General features: G+C 36.5%; 1 protein-coding gene across 4 annotated transcripts in view; it reads right to left on the bottom strand.

The window, feature by feature from the left end:
• Positions 1-1665: 1665 nt before the first annotated feature.
• The window catches only part of ZNF292 (zinc finger protein 292), a 75682-nt gene continuing 50557 nt past the window's right edge, over positions 1666-26790 (bottom strand). For all 4 annotated transcript variants that reach the window (XM_084889260.1, XM_084889259.1, XM_084889261.1 and 1 more), the window contains 3 exons: positions 20214-20350; positions 16357-16498; positions 1666-11109 (listed from right to left, as the gene is read on the bottom strand). In XM_084889260.1, coding sequence (XP_084745386.1) covers positions 3964-11109; positions 16357-16498; positions 20214-20350 — 7425 coding nt within the window. In that variant the 3' untranslated portion in view covers positions 1666-3963. The remainder of the gene's footprint in view (positions 11110-16356; positions 16499-20213; positions 20351-26790) is intronic.

The following is a 26790-nucleotide window of genomic DNA, read 5'->3' as shown; positions in this document are numbered from 1 at the left end:
CTCAATATTAAAAAACATTGAATAGACCTAACCTTCCAACCCTCTGGTATCAAACTACAATAAACATTTTGAAAAAGACTACCTTACTTCTCTACATTTTAACATCTCTCATCCATTACCCCGTTTCCCCGAAAATAAGACAGTGTCTTATATTAATTTTTGCTCCCAAAGATGAGCTAGGTCTTATTTTCAGGGGATGTCTTATTTTTCCACGAAGAAGAATATAGTACACATTTATTGTTAAATGAAAATAAAGGAAATTTAATACCTGTATACGGTACAGTAGTATGGTAGTTGTCAACACAAACCAGACAAACTGAATCCTACAGTATCAAGAATTTACTCATTTATTCAATGACAATCATGTCATCATCTTCTGGAATATCATCGTAACAATCCAATTCCTGAATTTCCTGGTGAATTTCTTGTGACTCCATTTCTTTCAGAATCGGTGGACCAAATCTCTCATGTTTACCCTGGGGGGGGGGGGGGCCTTATTTTCAGGGGATGCCTTATATTTCACTCAGAAGGAAACCTGTAAGTAGGTCTTATTTTCGGAGGATGTCTTATTTTCGGGGAAACACAGTAGTTTCTCACCTCCATTATTCTTTTATAGCTGGCTCCCATCATTTTTTGCCTGGACTATTTCAAGCCTCCCGGCTTTTTTTGTTTTGTTATTGTCAATCCTGAATTGAGGATATTTTTTCCATTGATTTTTATTATATATTTTTAAATATATATTTTTTATACTGACTTCAGGGAGGAAGGAATGGGAAACATCAATGATGAGAATTATTGATCGGCTGCCTCCTGCACGCCCCCTACTGGGGATTGAGCCAACAACCTGGGCATGAGCCCTTGACTAGAATCAAACCCAAGACCCTTCAGTCCATAGGCTGATGCTCTATCCAGAGCCAAACCAGCTTTTAATCTCCAACTACCCAATGTATTCTCTCTATAGTGCCAATTATCTTTATAAAATTGGTACCCGATCAAATTGTTCAATTTAAATGCATTAAGTAACTACTTAAACAATCTAGCAAAAAAACAAGATAAAGATCAATATGGCATACAAGAACCTTCATGATCTCACCCATCTGCCTCTTTAATTTCTCCTACTTCCTTTCTGCATGGACCACTTACAATACTGCAAATGCACTATGCCCCTTTATACCTCCATGCCTAGAAGTCCTTTCCCCCTTACTATCTAATGTCTACGTATTCATCTTTCAAGACTCATCTATGACTTTCATAATTGCCAACCTTCTTCCCCCTTACAAAATAAGAGCATTCTTCCTTTAATGTCTCTAGCTGTAGTATTTATATACTTTTATTTTAATAGCTATAGCAACTATATTTGCTAGCTTAATAATTAAAATCTATCTTGTTAAAACTCTACCTCTGTCTAGCCCTTTAAAATAATTTAACTATGCTGAATTTAACATAGCTGAAAATTTCCCAAACTGTTTGCTACATTCCACTTAACACAACAATGTATTTTAAATAAATAACATGTTCTGATCTGTAATATTCAAATTTTTGGGGGTTAGAAGAGAAAAAATAACCCAAAATAATTTTACAATATGAAGTCTTAGGCAAATTGAGGCTGCAGGAAAAATATATCTCAAGACAAATGACTGAGGAAAAGTATACCATGAAAATATATTCTTTATGATTCTTTTTTTTTAATACTTAGGCATTACATTCCATATCAAATTTTACCAACATGCTATTCTATAAATTCATATTTATTTTATACCATAATTTGATTATTTCTGTTCCATGCTAAAAAGCCCACTCTTCCATATAACTTTGAGCATACAGAACCTGCAATATAAAAAATTTAACTCAATGCTGTCAAACTCTTCTAACATATACGAGAACCATTACAGAAATGTCTAGTGGTCAATGTTCTTAAGTTAATGAGCAAAAGAAAACCCCCAATACATTCACATTTTCACTTAACAGTGGCTCATCACTAAATTCATCAGAAATAAACTTACTTGCCTCTGCACAATATAGGGAAATTTTGCCAAATGCCTATCTTTAAAAGCTAAATCAACTTTGAAGAAAATTGTACGAAAACATAAGTTGTTAACAAAAATTTAATATTAAAATTACTCAGTTATTGTTAATATAGGAAAGAAAACATGTCTTAAACACCCACAAGAACTTTTATTTTAATAAATAACAGTGGACTTACCAAAGGGTAGGGATTTTAATGTGTCAAGTTTTATGGATATTGGTAATAAACCTTAAGGAGGTGAAACCAACTATTCAATATAACCCATAAGGCCCTAAAAATAAAACTATAATACTTGTTTATTCAGAGTACCAGAAATTTCAGTTCATGTTAAGTGCTTCATTTTCCTGCAAATCTGATGTTGCACAGGGAATATACATATTTTCATATCATCACAATCTTATTGATATCTCAGGCTAATAAAATTGTGAATGCAACTGGTTTATAACAAACACAAAGTCAAAAATCAATGCTACTATTTATGGCGAACAGAAACAAAAGTCAATCTGAAAGGATGTTTTTCTTTTGTTTCCTGTGCCAACTTTAGTTGGACTTCAACTAAACTCTCCTGAAATTAACTTCTAACTCTAGCTGTAAATCCACAGTATAAATATGGTAAATAAAGCCAAACTATAAGAGCTAACTACATACTAAATAACCAAAATAATCAATAATAATAACTAATACTGCTCTGGAGGACCAATCTAATGAAAAAAGTATCATTAGATATGGTGGGAAATACAGACAAATCTGTACAGTCTAACAGCTATAAACAGTAAAACCGAAACATCCAACTTCCTTATAGAAAGTGTTTCAAAGGACTCTTGCATTTTATAAACACAAGATGGGCTCACTTTGATGATACTAATACTAATTTTAAGATTTATAAAAATGTTTAAAAAAATTTTCCACAAAAGTTTATACAGTTTAAAGCTATACACCAATCTATAAATCTCAGAAAATGGGGGGGGGGGGGGGGCGAGAGGGGGGGAGAACCCTTTATAAGATCACATGTATAAAACAAGAAATGAAATGTGATTTTATTTAAGGCAATACTGGGCTACTTCACAAATCACCACCTCAAATATTTACACTGCTCCACACTACTAGTTTCTATCACATTCACAAAGGATTTTTTTGTTATAATACCAAATGTTTAAAATCTTTGATGCAAATTCTTTATTCACATTTCCATTATTTATCATGGAATCATATTATCTCTATCCAATTAGAAGCACAGGGAGTAGGGGGACTGTAGCTATAGGAAACTGCTAAAGAATCTGCTTTAATTTCACATAAATACCACCCCAAAATCCTGGATGGCCAATTTACAAAGCAGAGCAAGGTGTTGATATAATGTGCCTGCTTTGTGAAAAGTGATTTTGAGATCTTGTAAATAAATGCTTTATGTAAAAATTAATGAACTATGGCAGAGTTTCTAGTTTTAGTTTAAAAAAATTCTTAATTTAAAACAATAAAAGAAGTTTTAAAAACTTGCTTAGTTAAAAATTAAAATTCCAAATATAAATGTGTCATTTAATAGTTTAGACTTACATACTGCTGGTGGCAGCAAATGATTTACAATAATAAATATATACAAAAAGATATCTACAAACAAAGTTATACATGAACAGTGATTGGTGAAACAAATCATTCTCACAGATAATTCATGAAAAGGACAATTGGTTGATAGAAATTTGAGTTTGAGCTCAATATTTACAATAACTTAAGTTTTGATTCTGTTCTTCAAGTCCCATAGGGATAAAGTTTTACATGACAAATGTCATGTGTGGTTTTTTTTTGTTTTTCCCTTCCATTTTTTGGCCAGGTTAATTCATGTTAATAACAACAAAAATTAATGAAAAAGTTTTACAATTCTAGCATGCTTGATGGCTGTTTAAAATAAAATTCTAAGTGACATATTTATAGCACATTAGTTATCAGTACTGTCCTCTCCCTGTGGCTTTGCCCATACTGATTTCTTTCAGAACAGACACAGATCGATCATTTGAATGTACTTCAAGTTTTTTCAGACTGACAGTAGGTTTCATTTCCTGAAGTTGCTTTAAGACAAGCTCGGTGCAGTCTTTCAGAGTCTTGTCTAAAACAATTTTTACATTATTACTGCACTGAAGCTGTGATGGATTGGCAAACTGTACAAAGGTTTCACTTTCTTTATGAGAACATATATGATTTCCACTATTCACAGCAGTCTTGTCAATATTTTTTCTTGAATTTGAATGGGATCCTTTTTTATTTCCACTATTTGAATGCTCTTTGTCAGTATTTTTCTTCTGTTTTACTGCAGACTCCTCAAGAAACTTCAGAAATGATACTTCAAATCCCATTGGTTTAAACGAGCTCCAGTCAAAAGATGCAGGGTGCTCCTCAGTGGTTTGAATTGCAACAGCAGTTTCTTCTTCTTTATGCATATTACTTAACTCAACTGCTGGTGCTGGGTCAGCCTTTTCAACTTTCCTCTTTTTATTTTGGGAGACATTTTTTTCTTTATTACCTCTCTTCAAATTACTTCCTTTTTGTTTTTCTTGTTGGCAGGGTTTATTTTCCTGAAAATCATTATTTACGTTTGAAGAGGTATGAGCTTGGGTCTCCACATTTGTGTTATCTTCATTTATTAATTTTGTAATAAATAATTCTGTTAGTTCATCCATTTCATCTTTTTCATTTTTTTCAACTTCCTTCTGTGGAACTGTAGTTGTTCTTTCATTATCTTCGCTGCTCTCTGATACACATGTATCAGATTCTTTCACATCATTCTTATCAACTTCTTGCTGAGCAGTTTCCTTTAATTGTGAATTGCAACACTGTTTGAAGACAATAAGAAGATTGCGGTGCTGTGATGTAAAAGCTTTAGATAATTTATGACATTTATAATGTCGAATTATATTGCTTTCACTTGTAACAACTGATGTACACCCCTTTATCATACATGGATATTGGGTTACAAATTTGCTTGTACATTCAGATAAGGCATCATTTCTTGCCTTTATAGAATATACATGCTTTCCACGTTTCAGAGAATAAGGCTTATTTTCTTCAATCTGTACAATCTTTGTATTCTTGTTTTCTAAATTGTTTTTTTTCCTTCGTTTGATCTTAGGCATTTTGGTTCCTTCCTTTCCAGATCTGTATTTTGTTCCCCGATATTTAGACTTTGTTTTGTCTTGGTTTGCTTTGCTTGATATATTTTCCTGACCAGATGTTAACCTTCTTGGCCGAATCAAATGAGCTTTATGTTTATCATTATGCTTATTAAAAATGTGTCGAAGGAGATTAGACCGAGTTGCATATATACGGTCACAGCCCTCACAATCACACTTGTATATGCCATCTTCTTCAGTTTTATTCCCCCTTATCCCAATCCCATGGTCTGCCTCAAGATGAACGACATAGTTCAAATATGTGGTAAAGGAAGATTTACACTCTAACTGGTCACACGGAAATTTCCCAACATCCACGGAAGCAGTCATACTTTCAATTTCCTCAGGAGTCATTTCATGAAGTTTCATATAGTGTTGTATTAAGCCAGTAATAGCTTGGAAAATTCTAGAACAGTCACTCACCTGACATCGAAATTCTTTCACAGTTTGTTTAGTTTCAATTTCTTCACTTTCTTTACCAGTCTCGCTTTCCTCTTCAACCTCTGCAGAAAATGCAGGTAGATCTGATTTGTGTACGGCCTGGTAATGCAGAATTAAGTTTTGCTGTATTGTAAAGGCAGCAAAGCAACCCTGATGAACACATCGGTAAGGTCGATAAGGACTGTAGCTTGCTGGAAACTCAAGGGATTGGGAAACTGGCTTCTTGCGTTTCTTCTCCTCCTTTTCTTTTTTATATCTCCTGATTTTCCGTCCTTTGGTTTGTATGTTTGGGAGAGAATTTGTATTACACTGTTCTGAAATAACTGTGCTCACTTGTGGAGAACTTTCTGTTTTTTCAGAACTTTTTTTTTCTAGAAGTTGATTTTCTGGAATCACTGCTATATTACTGAAGGCATTTTCCTTCATTGCTCCCAATTCCATAGCAGACTGAAATTCCCTTTTATTTTCCTCTATCATAGCTAGCTGTCTTTTTACTTGTGTTATTTGTGAAACTGACAAACTTTCATTCTGAGATTTTCTCCCATAAGGTCTTTTTATTTTTAACTTTACCATTTCCTCTGTTGTAAAATGATGTACCAACTGACAGTGCGCTCGGAGGTTAGAATTTCTTGTAAATGTTTTTGTGCAGGTAGGTACTACACATTTAAATGGAGCAAATTTCAACTGATTCTTCTTAATTTCAAGTATCATCTCTGGAGTGTACTGATGAATTTTACCATAGTGTTTAAATAGTGCATCCTTTGTCATAGCACTGTAATTACAGCCTTGGTTTTGACACACAAAAGGTTTATTAACTTTGTCAATAAGCTGAATATTTATCATTTCAGAAACTGGCTGAACAACTGTAACATTTGGAATTGCTTTAACAGGAACAGGAGTCAGTGTCACTGATGTATTTGTTAGTACACATTGGGATGCTGGAGTGGATAGGTCATTTTCTAATTTTAATTTCTGTAAGCCTTCTAAAATTTCCTGTATTTGATCCTCCTTATGGAATACTTCAGACTGAGGAATGTTACTTTTTGTCGGCACAGCACCTACGAAGGAGGAAAACTGAGAAGAGTCAGGTAATTTGTTATTTTGTACAGTGTTTACTGAAGGAAGTTGAATGTTATAATTTATTTGAGCATTCTGTGATGTTTCACCAACACCCTGAGATCCACTTTTTACCTCAAGTATTTGAGAATTCATAGCACTTTTAATAATTTCAAGAGTCTTTTCAAAGTTTTGTATAACATTATCTTCAGTAATCTGCAAATCAGAACTTATTGAAGTTGTACATGAATTCAAAGCCATCATTTGAGAATCACCATTTTCAGTTTTTAATGGTAAAGGGGCTAACACTGTATGAGACTCAAGATTGGTTTTAAAGTTTTCTTTCACATCAGTCAGAAATAATTGATTATCCACGTTACTTAATTTCTGTGTTAGATTTTCCACCAAAGTCTGAGGTTCACAATTTGGAATTACGTTTGAATGAAGGTTAGCTGGTATCTCTATACTCTTTGCTATAAGTCCCATTGCTGTTAAGTCACTAGTTACCAAGTTTTGGGAAGCATTAGGAGCAATTAGTGGAGGGGTAACTTTCTTTCTTCTCTTAGAAGCACTATTTCCCTTTTTATTTAAATGACTGGACCTTGTGTTCTGAGGACCACTTATAACTGAAACACGTGAATTGTTACTGGTAAAATTTTGTGATGGCCCACTAGAATTAGGGAATGTACTAGAGCACAAACCATTTTCAACAGTCTTCAGTAGTAAGTCATTTGTTGGAAAAATGGGCAAACTGCTGCATTCCTCAATGGAGGGAGATTTGGAGTTTGGTGTCCTATTCTGGCTTGTCAGCAGGGAGTTTGGGTGGCACACAGTTTGCAACAGGGTTGGTGGCACTGCTGGATTTGGTATCACTGTAGCATTTACTTGTGCTGCATCTGAGACACAACCTGTTGGAGCTTGAGAAAGCATTTCAGCACCCTCAAATGTACTGGGAATCCCAGCAGTTTCCAAAGCCTGTTTGATAATTTCACTTCCTTCTTGGCTAACACTTGTATTAAAGTTAGTCACACCAGTCCTAGGAAATGTATTTGGTAAAAATGTTGAAGAGCGATTTTCAGCAGCAAGTAGTTGTAGGAATGATGGATCTTTAAAACATGTTTCTGGATTGAAGGTAGACTGTTGTGGCTGCTGCAAATTTATTGCGTTTGTGGAGAGAATCATGCTGGCAAGAAGAGAAGGCTGTCCATTACTCTGTAGAAGTTCTTGAGCAATTTCTGCTCCATCCAGAGGTTTACAATAAGATCGCTTAGACAAGTGTCCACCAAGCGATCTGGGATTGGTAAAAGCCCTATAACACCTGCTACAGATAAATTTCCCATCTCTGATAATTGCAGGCCACTTAGCCCTTTTGTTGTGCTTGGGTTTTCTTTCCTTCCCATTTGGGCCTCGCCCACGGTCTTTCTTAACTTTCTCAGGAGCAGACTGTTGCATACTGGTGCTGTTGAAGTCATTTGCAACATTTACTTGGGAGGGAAAAACTGCATTTTCAACATTACCTCCTTTTAGAAAGGAGGAATTAGTGTTTCCTTCAATCTGTGAGGAAAAATGACTTGTATTGTTTTCCAGTTGGGAAAAAACAGAATTAGTTCCACTATCTGCTGGTGAAGGGAAGAGAGACATTGAACTATTTTCTGCAGGTAAAGGAAGGAAAGGATCTGAGCCACTGTCAATATTCAAAGGCAAAACTGTTTTGGTTATATCTTCCACTTGTGCTGGTAAGGTAGTATTAGACAAATTTTCCATCTGGGAACATATCATACTACCACCCTGTTCATTTTTATCCTGAGAAGGTAAATTTGGATTTATGACACTTTCTACTGAGGGTAACAATGGAGTTGATACACTGGCCAACTGAGCTGGAAAAATGGAAGATGAGACGTGCTGCAACTGATCTGAACAAGTAGAATTTTCATTGGCTTTGGTTTGTGGTGTAAAAAATGCATTGTTAGAGCTGCTGACCTGTGATGGCAAAAAATAAACAAACTTTCCATTATTTGGTACATTTAAGTTGTTAGATTTCTGGCCTTTTTTACTTTTGCACTGCATTTTAAATGCAGCATACTGGTCAGGGTGTGCTGTCTTCATGTGCTTCCCAATACTCTGTGAAGAATTATAGGTTCGAGTACATCCCTCAACCTGGCAACTGAACTTCTGAACTGGCGCTTTTGGAGGCACTGATGGAGTTCCTAAAGAACTACTTAGATTGGGCTGTGGTGGAACAAATGTGATACTTTCTAATGTCTTAAGGGGTAAATTATAAAGATTGGCTGATGTTTTAACATTATCTCCACATTCAAACTTGGATGTTGGCAAACTGTTTTGAAATCCTGTCTGATTTTGCACAGAAAAGGCCATCAAGTTGTTCACTTGTCTTTCTAAGTTTTGTGGGGTAAGGTCACCTATTTTGAGCGTTTCTGCGTTTACCAAAGAATTCTGAGTAATCTGGGCTTCATTAAAGCAATCCTGCTCTTTTCTCTCCTGGAAACTTGGATGACACAAATCATTACAAGTATCTTCAACTACTGTATGTATGTTTGTCACCAGTGATTCTCCAGTATCTTCCACAGTTGAGTTTTCTTGCTTTCCAAAGTTATCCTCAATTCCCTGATTAAGGGACACCTTAATGGACACAGCCACTTCACTGGCCTGTAGCAGAGGAGTAGTAGCAGGATTTTCCAAACCATTTGACAATGGTTCATCAGCTTGCCTGAGCTCACAAGCAGAAACATGGTCTTGTTTGGCCACAGCTGATTCTGCACTGCTTTTATCCCAAGCATCACTTCTATCTGTTGATAACGTACTTTCAACGTTATCTTGTGAAGGAAGCATAGAAATTTCTTTCTCAGTGGTCCCTTCTGGGTTCTGATTCACTTTGGAAAGCTGGACAGAAGCTCCAGAAGAATTAAGTTGGTCTTCTGGAGGCAGTGCTTTTTGAGGAGTGCTATGATCATCCAGATGCTTTTCTAGCTCAATCTGAGAACGATATACTTTACCACAACCTGTGAACTTACAAGTATAGGTATTATAGTGCTGTGCTTCATGATCGTAGAGTAAATAAGCTTCTGAAAAAATTCTGCCACATTTAGGAAACATACACTTCGCTCTAAAAACTTGATGTTCCTTTCGGTGGGTTAAGAGCTCTGCATAACTATTAAAACCAGCCTTACATTTCATCTGTATACAGATATATGGTTTACTGCCACAGTGCATTTGTAAGTGATCATTGAGATGAGTAACACTTACAAAATGACGTCTACAGTACTGGCAAATAACTTTTTTGCTTTGCATTTCAAGAAAGCGCTTGGCATCTTCATTATCCTTATGCCCCTTTACATGAGCAATTAGATTTTTAAAGTACTTAAAGCCCTTTTTACAAAAAGTTACAGGGCAATTAAATTCATTGACAGGTACTGGTTTCTGGACTGGGATGACTTCTGGCTCATAAGACTTGTCTTTGTCATCATTTTCATCATCTGAGCCATCATTGTCATTAAATACTATAAAGTCTGTTGAATAAAGACTATTCTTTTTTATAGGCCGCTGTTCCTGCTTGGTCACAGCATTAATCTTCTGATTATCATTGGTAGTTGTGATTTTAGGCGGCCTTCCCAATCTTCTTAATGGTTTCATAGCTGCTAGTCTCTCTTTACTAGATTGTTTAACATGCAATGTGACATGAGGGACAAAAGTTTCTTTAGAATTAAAGTTCTTTGCACAGATAGGACAACTGTAAATCCCATCTTTGTAATGTTTTTGAGCATGTCGTACTATTCTATGACCAAGAAATTCTTTGTCACATAGCACACAATACTGCATGTAGGCTTGCCAATTCCGAAACCTAGCAGATATAAATCCTCTCTCTCTCAATTGCTTTATCTCTTTCTTCTTCTGCTTTTCATCACAAAGAAGGCCAGAATTAGCACCAACTCCACCAGTAAGTCCATTCACAGAAGTTTCTTTTGTCTCTTCCTGGTAGTCGCCTACTTTCTCATAAACTTCACTGTCATTTAGTTCATCAATTGAAGACACAATGGATGCTTCTTCCCCCATTAATGCAAGACATTGTCGTTTTAAGGTTTTCCAGTCCCAGAATTCTGGATCAAAGGGCCACTGAGTTTTTAATACAAGTAAGAGCTCACAGCGTAGAGAATTTGGTATTGGAAGATTCTCTTCATCATATTTCTGGTCTGGCTGGTTATATAACATTTCCACAGCATAATATGCATCTACTGTAGGCTCAATAAGAAATTCGCTCAGTTGACAAGCACGTTTAACTTCTAGATCATCAGGCAACAAACAAGAAATGGTCTTGCAAATAGATATTTTCACTTCAGTATTTTCTGTAGATTCCAAGCGAAGAGCTTTTACACATAGTTCTATACAGGTAGCAAGTCCAGCACCTTCAGTCTGTGAAAAAAACAAATAGGAAATATTAACTTAATCTACACTAATGAACACAGATTTGTGAATTTAGTAATTTAAAATCAAGGTTTGCTTTCCTCAAATTTTGCAATAGCTAGTGCATGAAAAGATGCTCCTTATAAAAGCACTGCACCATAGCCTGATTGGTAATGGTGTGAGTGTGTAAAATGAACTGCACAAAACAGCAGAAGAAGCATAAGCATTGACAGTCTAGATTATCTAATAGCTAGGCAAACTGAAAAGTTATTGAACTTCTCAGATGTTTCATATCCCACTTATAAAATAGAGATAAAAAAGCACAAACTTTGTAAAATTGCTGTGAGCATTAATGGATATTATGTACCTAAAGCAGTTGATATAGTTTGGTATAATGCCTGGCACATAGTGATTAATAACTGCCATTAATTTTATCAAAAATCTCATTTCCTAATTTTGCATTTGCAACCCTTCTAAAACCAATTACAAAATGATAATGTCCTCATATTTCCTATCTGAGTAATAAAACAAGGTTTTCACTTTTAACAGAATAAAGTTATTTGATCCTTAATAGTGGAGATTCTAGTTCTATCACAAAATTGAATGTCAAATTACCTACCTCATGGCCATCAGCTTAAGAATTAGGAGTACAAGAAGACATAACAAACTTTTCCCCTTTTGAATTAACATCTTGCACTATTATAAGACTAGAGGCCTGGTGCATGGATTCATACACAGGTGGGGTCCCTCAACCTGGTCTGTGGGGATTGGGCTAAAACTGGCTCTCCGACATCTCCTGAGGGGTCCCAGATTGCGAAGGGCAGTTCTTAGGTGATGCACCCTGGAACTGGGATCCCTCCTCTCTGGTTCCAGGGTGCATCACCCAAGAACCACAGCTGCCAAGTCAATGCAGCTCTGCAGCTCCTGCATTGAGTGTCTGCCTCCTGGTGGTCATTGTGTATCAAAGCTACCGTTTGGACGTTCAGACGATTGTTTAGGCTTTCATATATATATATATATATATATATATATCAGAAATGAATGTAAGAGTCATTTGAAAAATACATGAAGATAAAATGGGTTTAAAAGGGAATATAACAAGCCAGCCAAAATATTTGGCCACATTTATGAGAATGAAATATGTGTTGTAACAGATGAAAAGGCAAGAAAAAAAAGAAGTCAAAATAGCTGACAGGGTCTGTATTTTCACAGATTAAAAAGAAAATTACTTTAATAAACAAAAGCTTAGATTTGTGAGACAAAAATAAGAGTGAGTGAAGGAGGCTGGTATACTGAACTGGACTTAATTTCAAGAAAAGGAAGGGCACAAAGATGAAGAAGAAAACCAAGGGGAAAAAAACGGACAAAACATAAAACCCGTTTTTATAAGTGACAGTGAAGAAAGGACAATTGGGAAAGAGGTGGAACCATATGGCTGTCTCTGGCTTTCACATAAAATTAAATCATTATTTTATACTATTTTGAGATAGATTTGAGCCAGAAAACTTTTACAGTAAAAACTTTTGCATAATTGTTACCTTAGGGGCTACTCATAATAGAAGACAATTAGGCCACTCTTATGTTACCATATAGGATTGGGGGGAGGAGGAAGATGAGGTCAGTTTGTATGGAACTGTAGGCTATTTGGGTAGAGGGAATGGTAAAAAGATGAAGCTAGATGAGATGACACATAGGTTAGATTGTGAAAGCCCTTTTGTATTCCATGCTCAATTACTTTTAATTTTAAAATACATAGGTAACCATTTAAGAATTTTGAAGCAGAATAAGACATAATGCTGTGGAAGGCTAGGGAAGGATTACAGGGCTGTACGTGGGGAACTGATATCAGCATGTAAGCCTTGGGTAGCTTTGAGTGAAGACGACTTGCCGTCCAGAGGAAAGGAACAGAAAAGAGTGGGATTACAAATATAAAACCTTGCATTTTGCTTTAGAAGCTTGCCTGCTGTTATACCAGTGCCAGGAAGAGCCATTTGTCTCTATTTCTCCTTTGAATTTGTATCACTTAGCTTTCTGTAATATAAGTCATAATTAAGCTGGTGCTATCATTACTTTTATCAAATGCGGCTATTAAGTACATTTTTATGGACGTATTATTTAATTACAGGTACTTATGGGAAACTGATTTCAAATTCAACTTTAAAAACACTTCTTATATAATCAGTTTACAATATGAATATTACTTATAAACTTAATTTTTAATTACACACAAAGTTGAATATGCAGAATAAAAATTTTGGTAGTTTGAACTTACAAGAGAGAATCCAAGATGGCTGCACAGGTAAACACCTAGCCACAGCCGCACACAACTATTTCAATAAAATACAACTAAAATATAAAATGGACATTACCCAGAATTACAGGAAAGTCGACTGACTGGAAATTCTACAACGAGAAGCAAGGAAAAAACCAGAATAAGAGCGGAGGAGCTGTAAAAGCCTAAGGTACAGAGACACGCGGTACGTGCGCGAAGAGGCAGTCCCGGAGGCGCGCGCATTGTGCACAGAGGACGGACTGTTGACTCTGCTGCCAGATTGCCCTGGCGGGAAGGAGACAAAGGCTCCGGACTGTGCTGGGCCCCAGTTCCGACTCCTTTGAACCCCAGTTCTAGGCCAGACCTCGGGGACCCAGGCTCAAACAGAGGTAGCTGGGCTGTAAGGCGGAACCCCGGGGGAGCGGCGAAAGGAGGTCCCGGAGGCGTGCACGTTGCACGCAGAGAAGGGACGGTTGGCTGTGCCGCGGGATTGCCCTGGCGGGAAGGAGACAGGGGCTCCAGACTGCTCTGAATGCCACCTCCTACCCCACTTCCAACTGAACTGAACCCCAGTTCCAGGCTCATTGGGGGAGAGCCTACACTGTTTGGTGGGAGGCGAAAATCGAAGACACCGTTCTCTCAGAGGTGCTTGCAGCGAGTACTGAAGGACCCTGGGGATTACTGAGACTCAGGATCCACATAGGGCGTGGCTGACAGAAGCCAAGCCTGTAGGCTCCACCCTGAAACTCAGCCCCATCAGGGAAGCTGCGAAAATGCCGAGACAATGAAATAGATCACAAACGAAAGAAATGGAGGACAAAAAGCAACTGGATATAGAGTTCAAAACCACACTTATAAGGTTGTTCAAGAATCTCCTAGAAAAGGCTGATAAAATAAACGAGACCCATGGGGATATGAAAAGGGATCAACTAGAAATAATAAGGGATCAATAAGAAATAATAAGGGATCAACAAGAAATAAAGAATACATTGTCTGAAATAAAAAATATTATATAGAGTCCTAAAAACAGAATGTAAGATTGCAAGAATCAAGTCAAAGATTTGGAACATAAAGAGCCAGAAGACACTCCTCCGCAGAAGCAAGAAGACAAGAGAATTCAGAAAATTGAAGATAATGTAAGAAACCTCTGGGACAACTTCAAGCGAACCAACATCAGAATTATGGGTGTTCCAGAAGATGAGAGAGAGCAAGATATCGAAAACATACTGAAAGAAATAGTGACAGAAAACTTCCCCCACCTGGTGAAAGAATTAGACTTACAAGTCCAGGAAGCGCAGAGAACTCCAAACAAAAGGAATCCAAAGAGGACCACACCAAGACACATCATTATTAAAATTCCAAGAGCAAAAGACAAAGAGAGAATATTAAAAGCAGCAAGAACAAAGCAGGTAATTACCTATAAAGGAGCACCTATACGATTGTCAGCTGATTTCTCAACAGAAACCATGCAGGCCAGACGGGAATGGCAAGAAATGTTCAAGATGAATAGTAAGAACCTACCGCCAAAAATAATCTATCCAGCAAAGCTATCACTCAGAATCAAAGTCCAGATAAAGAGCTTCACTAATAAAAAAAAAAGCTAAAGGAGTTCATCACCACCAAACCAGAATTATATGAACTGCTGAAGGGGGTTCTTTCAGAAGAGAAAGTAAAGATAAAAATTATGAACAACAAATACATAATTATCAACAAGTGAATCTAAAAACCAAGGAAATTAAAAAAAAATCTGATGAACAATATTAACTACTGAATATAATAGAATCAGAGGTATGGAAGGGGAGTGAAGTGACGATTCTTGGGGAAAAGGGGAGAGGGGGATGTGGGAAGAGACTGAACATAAACTGTGCACCTATGGATGAGGACAATGGGGGGTGGGTAAAGGGAAGAGGGTGGGGTGGGAACCTGGTGGAGGAGAGCAATGGAGGGGGGAAAAAAAGGGGAACATCTGTAATAATATGAACAATAAAGATTTATTAAAAAAATTTTTTGGTAGTTTATAGTTTTGTTGGTGTTAGGATTTCAACTTTATAACAAAGTTGTTTTCTGTGTATATGTGTGTTTTTTTGTTAGTCCTCACCATAGGGTATTTTTCCCATTGATATTTTAAAAAAATATATTTTTTATTGTTGGACCCCAAATCTGTGTAGGGGCAAGACTAATGGTTATAACTTCTTAGAGGAAACATTTTGTCCTCTACCTCACAGCACAGTTGGTCATGCATAAGGTTCCCTATCGTTCCCTATCATCCATCTGTGTTAGTAATATTTTTCTAATTTACTTTTCAATTAATTTTTAGTACTTCACAGGTTGGCAGAGGAGGGGAGGGAGACATAGATCTTAGCTCTAACTCTCCAACTTGACAGAGCCAAGATCTTATCTCCTATCCCCATATTGCTCTTCTGTCCCCATGTAAATATTAAAACTCAAACTCCTTATCTCAATATCCACCAGGAAGGAGAGATCCACCATCAGGTCTCTGCTCCACTTTACAGGTTTCTCTTCATTTTGAGCCTGGGGAATCTCCCTTATCCTTGCAATCTCAGCTATTATACATTAAAAAAAATTGTTTTACTTTAGCAAGTATTTCTGGGTGTTCTGTAGAGTATTTTTTGTAGATCATGTGATCTGCCAGATGGCTGGCAAAGCCAACCGTATATTTCTCTTCATATTCTCTACATTTCTATAGTGAAAATTATCAAAATAGAATGTACCTATACGTGAAAATTATAGAGCAGTAAACTACAAATATTAAATATATTACTTTTCTACAGGCTAAGAGCAAATTCCTGGTTCTTGTTTGCATTTTTAAGTTTCTCTAAACCAAATGTTTTAAAGGACTATAAAAAAATCAATATTCAAAAGCATTAAATGAAATAAAAATCAGTGGAAAAGGTGCCAAAGTAAGACTATTATTAAAAATAATTTATGTATTTTGAATTAAAAGACTCCTTGATTATTCTTACCTCTGAATTAATAACTTTAATCAGGAAGAAAATATGATATACTGTCTTGGTTAACAAAGAAAGTTGACGACATCTTTCCAGGTACACGTGTACAGATGGTTCTACTCTCTGCTGTAATTTACTCCAAAAGAGAGTGAGTTCCCTAAAAATGTATAAAAATAAGTTGGAGCAGTAAGGTAATACACATGGACTATGACAATGCAGTCATTATATTTGAAATTAACACTGATTTTATATTTGAATTCTACAGGTATAATTAAGTTTAAAAGCAAAAACAAACAAAAAAACAAACAAAAAACAAAAAACCCAAAATCTTCAATTTTCTAAGACTAAATAAAATCAGGATATAACTTACCATTTTATTATTATTTTTCAATCTCAGAGAGAAAAGCACTGCCTTTTACCAGGAAAGTACCTGACTTTTAAATAATTTAAATAAATGGTAACTTTGAAGTACATCTGAATTTTAGTAAGAAACACAAGATGTGTGTGTACATTATCTATCTATCCATCTATCCATCCATCCATCCATCCATCCATCCATCCACCCACCCACCCACCCACCCACCCACCCACCCACCCACACATTTTGTGTGTGTACCCTAATAGGCAAATAATCCTAATAAGAGTAATATGCAAATTAACCATCACTCTGCTACACCCACAAGCCACACCTAGCAGCCAAACAGGAGTGAGTATGAAAATTAACCCAACCCAGATGGCTGCAGCCACAGAGCAAGCAGGAGGCTTGGGTTTCCCCAGCAATAGAGGAAGCCAAGCTTTCCGCACACCCTGGCCTCCGCTGAAGGCTACAAAGTTTTAATTACAGAAGATAAATAAATCCCAGATACCAGGGCCTCCACTTGGGTCATGGGGGGGGGGGGGGGGGGGGAGAGAAGGAGAGGGGGCGTGGCCAGCCTGCAAACCAACATAGGCCCCTCGCCCAGGCCACTCCATGCCCTAAGGGAACCCCCACCCTGATCAGGAACACCTTTCAGGGTAAACCAGCTGGTTCCCACCCATGCAACAGGCCTTATCCTATATAATAAAAGAACAATATGCAGATTGACCATCACCCCAACACACAAGATCAAAATAGCTGCCCCCATGTGGTCAAAGATGGCTGCCCCCATATGGACACAAATGGCCACCACAAGATAGCCAGGGGAGGGCAATTGTGAGGGACCAGGCCTGCAAGGGAGGGCAGGAGGGGGCGATCAAGCCTGCAGGGGAGGGCAGTTAGGGGTGACCAAGTTGGCAGAGGAGGGAAGTTGGGGTCAACCAGGCCTGCAGGGAAAGGCAGTTGGGGGGGGACCCAGGCCTGCAGGGGAGAGCAGTTGGGAGGGACCAGGCCTGCATGGGAGGGCAGTTAGGGGCAAACAGGCAGGCAGGGGAGCAGTTAGGCATCAATCAGGTTCGCAGGGAGTGGATAGGAGGTAATCTGGCTGGCAGGCAGAAACGGTTAGGGGCAATCAGGAAGGCAGGGAGGCGAGCAGTTGGGAGTCAGCAGTCCTGGATTGTGAGAGCGAAGTCCGACTGCCCGTATATGATTGGGCCTAAATGGGCAGTGAGACATCCCTCCAGGGGTCCCAGATTGGAGAAGATGGAGGTTGGGATGAGGAACCATCCCTCCCACCCCCGCATGAATTTTGTGCATCGAGCCTCTAATAGATAATAAAACACTACTCTGCTAATCGACCAAAGGGTGGAACGACTTGCCACTATGACATGCAATGACCACCAGGGGGCAGATACTCAATGAAGGAGCTGCCCCTTGGTGGTCAGTGCGCTCCCACAGGGAGAGCACCACTCAGCTAGAAGCCAGGCTCATAGCTGGAGAGCGCAGCCTAAGCCGTCAGTAAGACATCCCCCAAGGGCTCCCGGACTGCTAGAGGGCACAGAGACTGAGGGACTCCTATCCCCGAGTGTATTATTTTCGTGCACTGGGCCTCTACTGATAGTATAATGGTTTTTAAAAGGCATTTAATTTTTATCTTTTACATTAAATTTAAAATTTACCCATTTAATTGGTCAATTAAATTTCAAATAAATTATCATTAGATAAATGTTAAGAATCTATGAAACAGAACCTGGAAATAATTAACTACCCTGTGTGACAGCAGTGAAAAAATAATAGAAATTTTAAAAAATGAACTTTGAAATATATTCAAATGCAATTACAATGTATTTTTCTCCCTTTTACCTATCATCCTATTTCTCTTCTCTCCTCCATGGTTAACTTCCACAAAAATCTTCTTTCATCAAGTATTCGCCTCAATACAGGCATTCCTATTAGCATTTCCTCATTTTCCACTCCTAGGAACTCTGATATTTTACCACCCACTTGAGTAATTTGCTCATTTCTGGATTTTAAACTATATATTGAGGACTTCAAAATCTGTCCAGTCTTTAACACTTTCACCTATTTCTTCATAAGACTTATCCACTTTGATCACTTCTGAAACCTGAAACTTAATATATGAAAAAGATTAACATTCTTTACAGTTCACTATCTTTCTAACTTAATGCATCATTATCACTGACCCTATCAGCCTCTGCTTTTTACTATCCTCAAGACTGTTACCTTATGTTTCTTTCACTACATCCTAGATCTATAAGGAAGCCTTCATAGCCTCCCAGCTGGACTATCATACTGCTATTCATTCTCCCCAACTCTGCCCTCCCTGTTCAGCTCCCAAGCCATTCCCAACTGCTTACCTTAAACAGTGTTTCTAAACAAAAACTTCTATTTTGTCTACTTCTACATTAGTTCTTATAATAAGACTGCTTTCGCTTTTCATATATAACCTTAGAAAATTTAGAAAACCAATATAATACATTAATTTATTAGTCATAAATTATAAAACCGATACTTGTTAATATAGAACTTCTACTGTCTTCAATAAATACATGTTATTCAGAATCTTTCTACCTGACTTTTAATTTTCTCTATATTGCATATATAATTTCCCTTCATAATGAAGCTCAACTGCTTAGAAAACCTTTATAATTATGCATTATAAATCTTTGATTACACAACCATTTATTTTTAGCTTGCCTGCTCTAAACTTATTTTGTATACCATGTGTCACTTGGTACACATTTGTAAATGTTAGAATTTTATAAAATTAAATTTTGTTTATTCCCATAATACCAAAACAACAATAAAGATTACTAATGCTGTTAACTGACCAAATAAATGGTCAATTTTAGCACTATTTTACGATAGCTGATCATAAAAGTTTTTTTGAGTTAACTGAAGTTAAATTTTCTGTTAGCTATATCTTTCCCTACCCCCCTCCCAAGGACTATAATAACAGCTTTTGCCCACTTGGAAATGTACCATATATAAAGAAATATGCACTGAAGAAGTCAGTGATGTAAAATGAGTCTCATAGAAAAAAAATAAAAAACAACTGTTAGTCGTTTATGTATGTATTTCATACATAAAGGACTAACACTTTCATAGAGTTAAAAGTGTGTAATATGCAAAAGAAAAAAACAGACACATTCAATCATAGGTTGTATAAATATGTGAGGAATTATTGTGGCATTAGACAAAATAAACCTTTCTTTCATTTTACAAGATTAAAAATTTTCTCATCAATATGAATATTATGTGATCATTACTGGCATATTAAGGAGTTGTGTGATCCTTAATACAAAAAGTTTTTGAAGTTATAGTATGAACTACTTGATAATCAGTTTAAACAGCATATAATATCTGAAAATAAGCTTTCTATCTTGATAAGACTTAAAAAGATTTAAAAAAAAATATGCTCTTAAGTTATCTGAATTTTCACAACCTATCTTTTATTCTTACTTAAACTTTTCTTTACAAAAGAAAAGCAACTCACCAAGCACAATACATTTCTCCTTGTTGGAGCTGACGTGACAAAAATGCAGTACATAAAACAAGAGCACTTTTTTCATCACCCTCAGATTCTAAGTTACAGATCATTTCTAGTGCATCTTTGCAATCAACTTCTGAGATCTATAGAAAAAGGACATAGAAATAGGCCATAAGATGGTATTATATTAAGACATATAGTAATATACTTGCAAATTTTCATTAAATATTTATAGATCATTTTCATCAGTAAAACCGCATTAACTCAACCACTACCAATGCATAAGTTGTCATTAGAGTTTACAAAAATATTCTTTCTTTAAGCCAGAAAACCAACTATTTTCAAGAACTTTATAAGCATGCATTTTTATATAAATAATTAATGCTAATTATAAGCACCTTCTCTACCCATTAGATCACACTTATGATATTGAAAAGCTGGATTATTTGTATTTCCACCCTTTTATCCAATAATTTTAAAAGCCTTAGAATTAGCAAAAATATACAGAAAAGTCTACTGGATATAGACTAATAAAAAAAGTATCTATTCACATGAGGGACTAAAGTATAAAACATTTTATATAGATGTAACACTTTTAAATTAAGCTCACCTCCGTTTTCTATAAATCTCCAGTATTTTTCTTTTCATATACAAGTGTTCCACCTCAAAGCTTGCCAAAAGTCATGCATGCAAAGGTATAATACCTAGATAACGGCGACTTGCTTCATTTAATTATGCACTTATATCTATTGCTTCTTAAAAAATTAAAATTTACTAGCTCATTACAATGATTTACTACATAAAACAAACAAAATTTACCTATGATTTCCACAAGCATTTGTTCTAAGACAAGAATGTAACGAACAGCAAACAATGACAAATCCCTGACGTTCCACAGAATAGAAAGACTAATTCTAACATGCACAACTTAACTGAAGATAAATACAGACCATTAGCACCCATGTTCCATAGAAGAAACCATGACCCTCCTTAGATCTTCTATCTCCTCCCTTCAACTTTAAAAAAAAAATATTTTATTGATTTTGTACAGAGAGGAAGGGAGAGAGATAGAGAGTTAGAAACATCGATGAGAGAGAGTCATCGATCAGCTGCCTCTTGCACACTCCCTACTGGGGATACGCCCGCAACCAAGGTACATGCCCTTGACCGGAATCAAACCCGGGACCCTTCAGTCCCCAAGCTGACGTTCTATCCATTGAGCCAAACTGGTTTCGGCTCCTCCCTTCAACTTTTAAATATATGTGTGAACGTGTGTGTGTGTGTGTGTGTGTATAAAATGTAATGCATTTAGGATTGAAAAAGTGTCTAACTGGAGATGAGGGTATCTTGAAGTTGACCTTTGATAATGAATATAAAGGTTACCTGGGGATAGATTCAGAGGTTCCACTTTATATATTAAATTGGGCTAGACAACACTAAGACAAGAAAAAACTCAATTCCTTGTCTGTGTTTAACAATAATTTCTTAAAATAGGTATGAAGTTAATGGCAGAGTTAAGACTGAAGCCTAAGTGTTGGAATTCCTAGATGCAGTGTTCTTTCCATTGCTCCTCTGTCTTTCTTACAAAATTACCCCACTTAAACAAAAAGGGCTGAACAATATATATGTATACATATATACATGTATATATTTATATTATCAATATTTTCAAATACCTACAATATTAAATGCATTATCAGATATTATTTAATCACAACTTTTCCACTAGGTTGATATTAATATTTTATGTATAATGAATGTGAGGTTCAAATAAATTATGTAATTTACCCAAGTTACCATGGTTAGTTAGTTAAGTGGTAAAAGCACAAATCAAGTTATGTATCTCTGACTGACAGCAAAGATCTACTCTCTTTATTTATCACAGTATCTTTTTATTAAAAGCTGTATTAACTTTAAACTATTACCCTGGCAAACACATGCAGACAAATGTTAGGAAATCAACCCATGAGCTGTTGTGTGTGTGTGTGTGTGTTTTTACTTTTTTTATAAGATGGTAATAACAACAATAACAGATATATTCATTTATTAATGCCAGCTTTTAAAACAGTATTGCTAGTCAGCACAGTCATTTGCCTGATAGATACAACTACTTCATTTTTGAGATAAGGTTCAGAGAGGTCAAGTTACTTGCTCAAAGGTACATGCTCAATTAGTAACAGAATCAAGATTTCAACTCAGGTCTTGATTCAAAGTCTCTGCACTTGCCAAAATTCCACAGGCACAAGCAGACTGAGGCTTTTTTTTGTTGTTAAACTAGGGGCCTGATGAATGAAGATTCATGCAAGAATGGGCATTTCCTTCCCCTGGCTGCCAGCATCGCCTTTGCTCTGGCCTGGAGCTGCCTTTCTGCCTTCCCTCACTGCCCAGAGGCCTGGAGTGGCAGGGAATACCAGCATATGCAAATTAACCCACCACCTTTGTTGGATTAATTTGCATGCTCACTCCTGATTGGCTGGTGGGCATCACAAAGGTACACTCAATTTGCATCTTACTCTTTTATTAATGTAGATGTTGATTTTTTATATTTTCAGGTTTAACAACAATTCTTTTAATCTTAACACTCTGATTTACTTTAATTCTGATTATTTCTTTTTAATCTTCTAAAACCTAAGCCATTCTTGTTAAATGTTCAAATGATGTAAAATGTGTACATTATATATAAGGGAATAAGTTTATTTTCCTAATGATATCACCTGCATTAGCTTACACTTAATAATTTAAAATAAATTTGTATATATTTAAGATAGCTTCTACATATTTATTCTCATATATACAATATACCAACTGAAACATTTGCTATCCCATCTTAAAAGAAAAAGTAATATGCAAATTGACCATCACTCTAACACATAAGATGGCTACCTCCATGTGGACATAAGATGGCTGCCACAAGATGGCCGGCAGGAGAGGGCAGTTGTGGGTGATCAAGCCAGCAGGGGAGGGCAGTTAGGGGCGACCAGGCTGGCAAGGGAGGGAAGTTAGGGGTGACTGGGCCAGCAGGAAAGGACAGTTGGGGGTGACCAGGCCTGCAGGGGAGTGCTGTTGGGGGCAACCAGGCTGTTAGTGAAGGGCAGCTAGGGGCAACCAGGTTGGCAAGGGAGGGCAGTTAGGAGTGACCGGGCCAGCAGGGGAGGGCAGTTAGGGACAAACAGGCTAGGCTGGCAGGGGAGCAGTTAGGCATCAATCAGGCTGGCAGGCAGAATAATTAGGGACAATCAGGCAGGCAGGCAAGCAGTTGAGAGCCAGCAGTTCTGGATTGTGAAAGGGCAGTCAGACATCCCTGAGGGGTGACAGATTAGAGGGCGCAGGCTGGGCTGAGGGACACCCCCCCAGCCTCTACTAGAGGCCCCGAATTTCGAGCCTCTAGTATTCAATAATATAGAAAAACATCACTTTTTATAGGTCTTCTAAGAAAACAATTGGTACTGTGCACTTTATAACCTTTGTTAAATCCCCGATTTGCCATTACATAGCCCTATTTTAAAAATGTGACACGGAAGAGAATGGCAGGGGAAATGAAACCATATTTAAATTAATGAATGGTTGAGTTAAAATTGTGAAAGTGAAATATATGTCAAATATAGCAACAAATGTCTAAGAATTATTTTTTAAATCCAAAGTAGAGATTACCAACTCTTCTCTACTGCTTTAAAAAGTGAGCAAAAATTTGTCTGGCTAGGTGTGGCTCAGTGATTGAGCATTAACCCAGGAACCAAGAGGTCACTGATTCAATTCCTGGTAAGGGCATATGCCCTAGTTGCAGGTCTGATCCCCAGTAGGGGGCATGTAGGAGGCAGCCAATCAATGATTCTCCCTCATCACTGATGTTTCTCTCTCTCTCTCTCCCTCTTTCTTCCTCTCTGAAATTAGTAAAAATATGTTTTTTTTAAGTGAGCAAAAATTTAAATACCAGGAAATTTAGAACTCTGAATATATATAGCATAAAAAAAATCATTTAAAAATGTGAACAATTTTTATGTTTTAATATGGCTCTTTATGCGAGGTATTCAAAAAACAAAGAATACTTCATCAATACTTTATTATCTACTTCTACCAAGTATACTTTTAAAATGTTTTTGCTCTAATTACATTTCAAAAATAGTATTTTGCTTATCAAAATAAAATCGTTTTCAATCCATAAAGTTAAATAGTAAACCTGACATACTAAGAAAATGTAAAATCAAATAATGAGCTCCTATTTTTTTTTTTAAACTCTCAGGTTAGCAAAGATTTAAAAGATGGATAACCTTATAGTATTAGGAAAGAAGAAATTTCATATACTACTTATGAGAGAATAAATTGGCATAATTTTTTAGATGACAGTATGGCTGTGTATTATTTAAAATGTGTAGATACTTTGATCCAGCAATTTATCACTTCTAGAAATTTACCCTACCAGTACACCCAACAAGAATGAAAGGTTGTATGTACAAGTCAACAATTTAAATGTTCCCTAGTAGCTTAAATATATTACAAATCCATAATATGAAAAGTATGCAGCCATGAGAAAAAAATTAGATGAATCTATATGGAATAACATGGAGGTGAAAAGTGACTAGCATCCAGGAGGGTGTGTATATGTATGTTTTAATATATAAAGTATATAATATGTATACATATACACAAAGAAAAATGTCAGAAAGTTTATATACCCAACTTCAAACTTAGTGATTACTTCGGGGAGTATTAACTGAGGAATTGTTGGCTAGAAAGACACAAGATAGAGGATTTTACTCTTCAAATTTCTATGTTAATTTTAACAAGAAAAAATAATAAAATACTGGATTTAAAATGAACACTGCTACCTTTGTTTTTATACCTAAACCAAGAATCCAGGCCAAACTCATTCCTTCCAGAGATGCCAGATAGATACTAATTTCCCTCAGCAGCAACTCCTCTGCCAGGACTAGTTGCTATTTTTATCACATTGAAAGGGTCTGGAAAACAGCCAATCCCTTGTCTACTGGCTCACTTCAATAAGGATTTCTTCAAAAGGATCACAGATCCAAGGTATAGTTGACTCTTTCCAATATCTATTTCTACCATACTCTTAGGAAGGGTAAAAAACTCAAATGCTTACAAAAACCAGACAGATAAAGTAAATGAAGTAGGTCATGTGAGAGAGCAAGTGTACCTATTCTGATGGGAACAACTGTTCCAAAGTGACTACCTTTACTTGGGGCAGAAATAATAAGAAAATTTACTTCATAAAACAATGAAAAAAGTTTCTATGTTTGTAACAGAAATATAAAAGAATAATCAATCTCTAAGCAAAAAGGGACTTTTAACAAGAAAATATGTAGACTTACCCATAAATTCTGTCCTGTATTATGTGATCTAGTTTTGTTTCTGGGGTAGGATACAGAGATTTTAGTGAATTCTGTTCAAGAACATGGAATGGCCCGGCCCGCATGGCTCAGTGGTTGAGCGTTGACCTATGAACCAGGAGGTCATGGTTCGACTCCAGTCAGGGCATATGCATGGGCTGTGGGTTTGAGCTCCAGTGTGGGGTGTGCAGGAGGCAGCGATCAATGATTCTCTCTCCCTTTCCCCCCTCTATGAAATCAATAAAAATATATATATTAAAAAAAGAATATAGAATGTCTTAATTCTTCCTGCTTAACAGAAGAAGGAAAAATAAAATCATTTCATATGCCATTAGAACAAGAGTCCACACAGAGAATTTTTTAGGGTCTCCCAGAGTAGGTTGAACTGCTGCTACTCAACTCAGGATAATTAAACCAAAAGGGAATTTACTTTAGGTTCAGTATTGCATACTTTTTTTAAAAAAATTTAAAACAGCTAAAAATACAAAATTATTTTCCTGGTATATTACAAATTCATAGTCTTCAACTTCAAATAGGACTCAAAGTTAACCCAACAGCCCTATGTTTAGATAGCTTTATACTAGAAGAGATGGGATGCTCTTTAGGGCAGAGCCTATGCTTTACTCACCTTTAACTCCCCCCCGCCGGTGCTTAGTACACATCATTCACTAAATAAAAATTGCTATGGGACCAACAGACAGACTGACTTAGGGCAGGGACTGAACAGATGAAGGCTTTATGTAGCAGCATAATAACTAATTTAAGAATTAAAAAAATGTTACACACATATCAAAGACTTTATCAAGAAACTTTATACATCAGCCTATTAACTTGTCTACATAGTTATTCTGAACTAATAAGAAAACTTCAATCTTCCATTTTGCTCTGCTATCCAGTGATTAAAAAGCCAATTACCTGAGATAAAAATAGCAAAGAAAAAAATCTATAGATGAGCCAATGTTCAAATTAATGATATAATTTCCTAAGCTAGAACCGTTTGCTCTACTCCATCCCACTTAGAAATTGCCTGACATTACTCTTCTCAGTATCCTCATTATCCTTGCTATACACAACAGGCTTATATCTAATCTTGGTCCATTACAAATACAACCTCTAACTGCATATGGGCATTCAGCTTTCTGTCTGAGGCTATTCTCTTTCTGGACTCTGATTACAATCTCTGTCTATTCAGCTGATCATGTACACACTATTAAATGTCCTCTCTGTCTTGAATC

This window comes from Pipistrellus hanaki, assembly GCF_964339955.1.
Source record: "Pipistrellus hanaki genome assembly, chromosome: 7".
Taxonomy (NCBI): Eukaryota; Metazoa; Chordata; class Mammalia; order Chiroptera; family Vespertilionidae; genus Pipistrellus; species Pipistrellus hanaki.
This window is presented reverse-complemented; position numbering and strand designations above follow the sequence as displayed.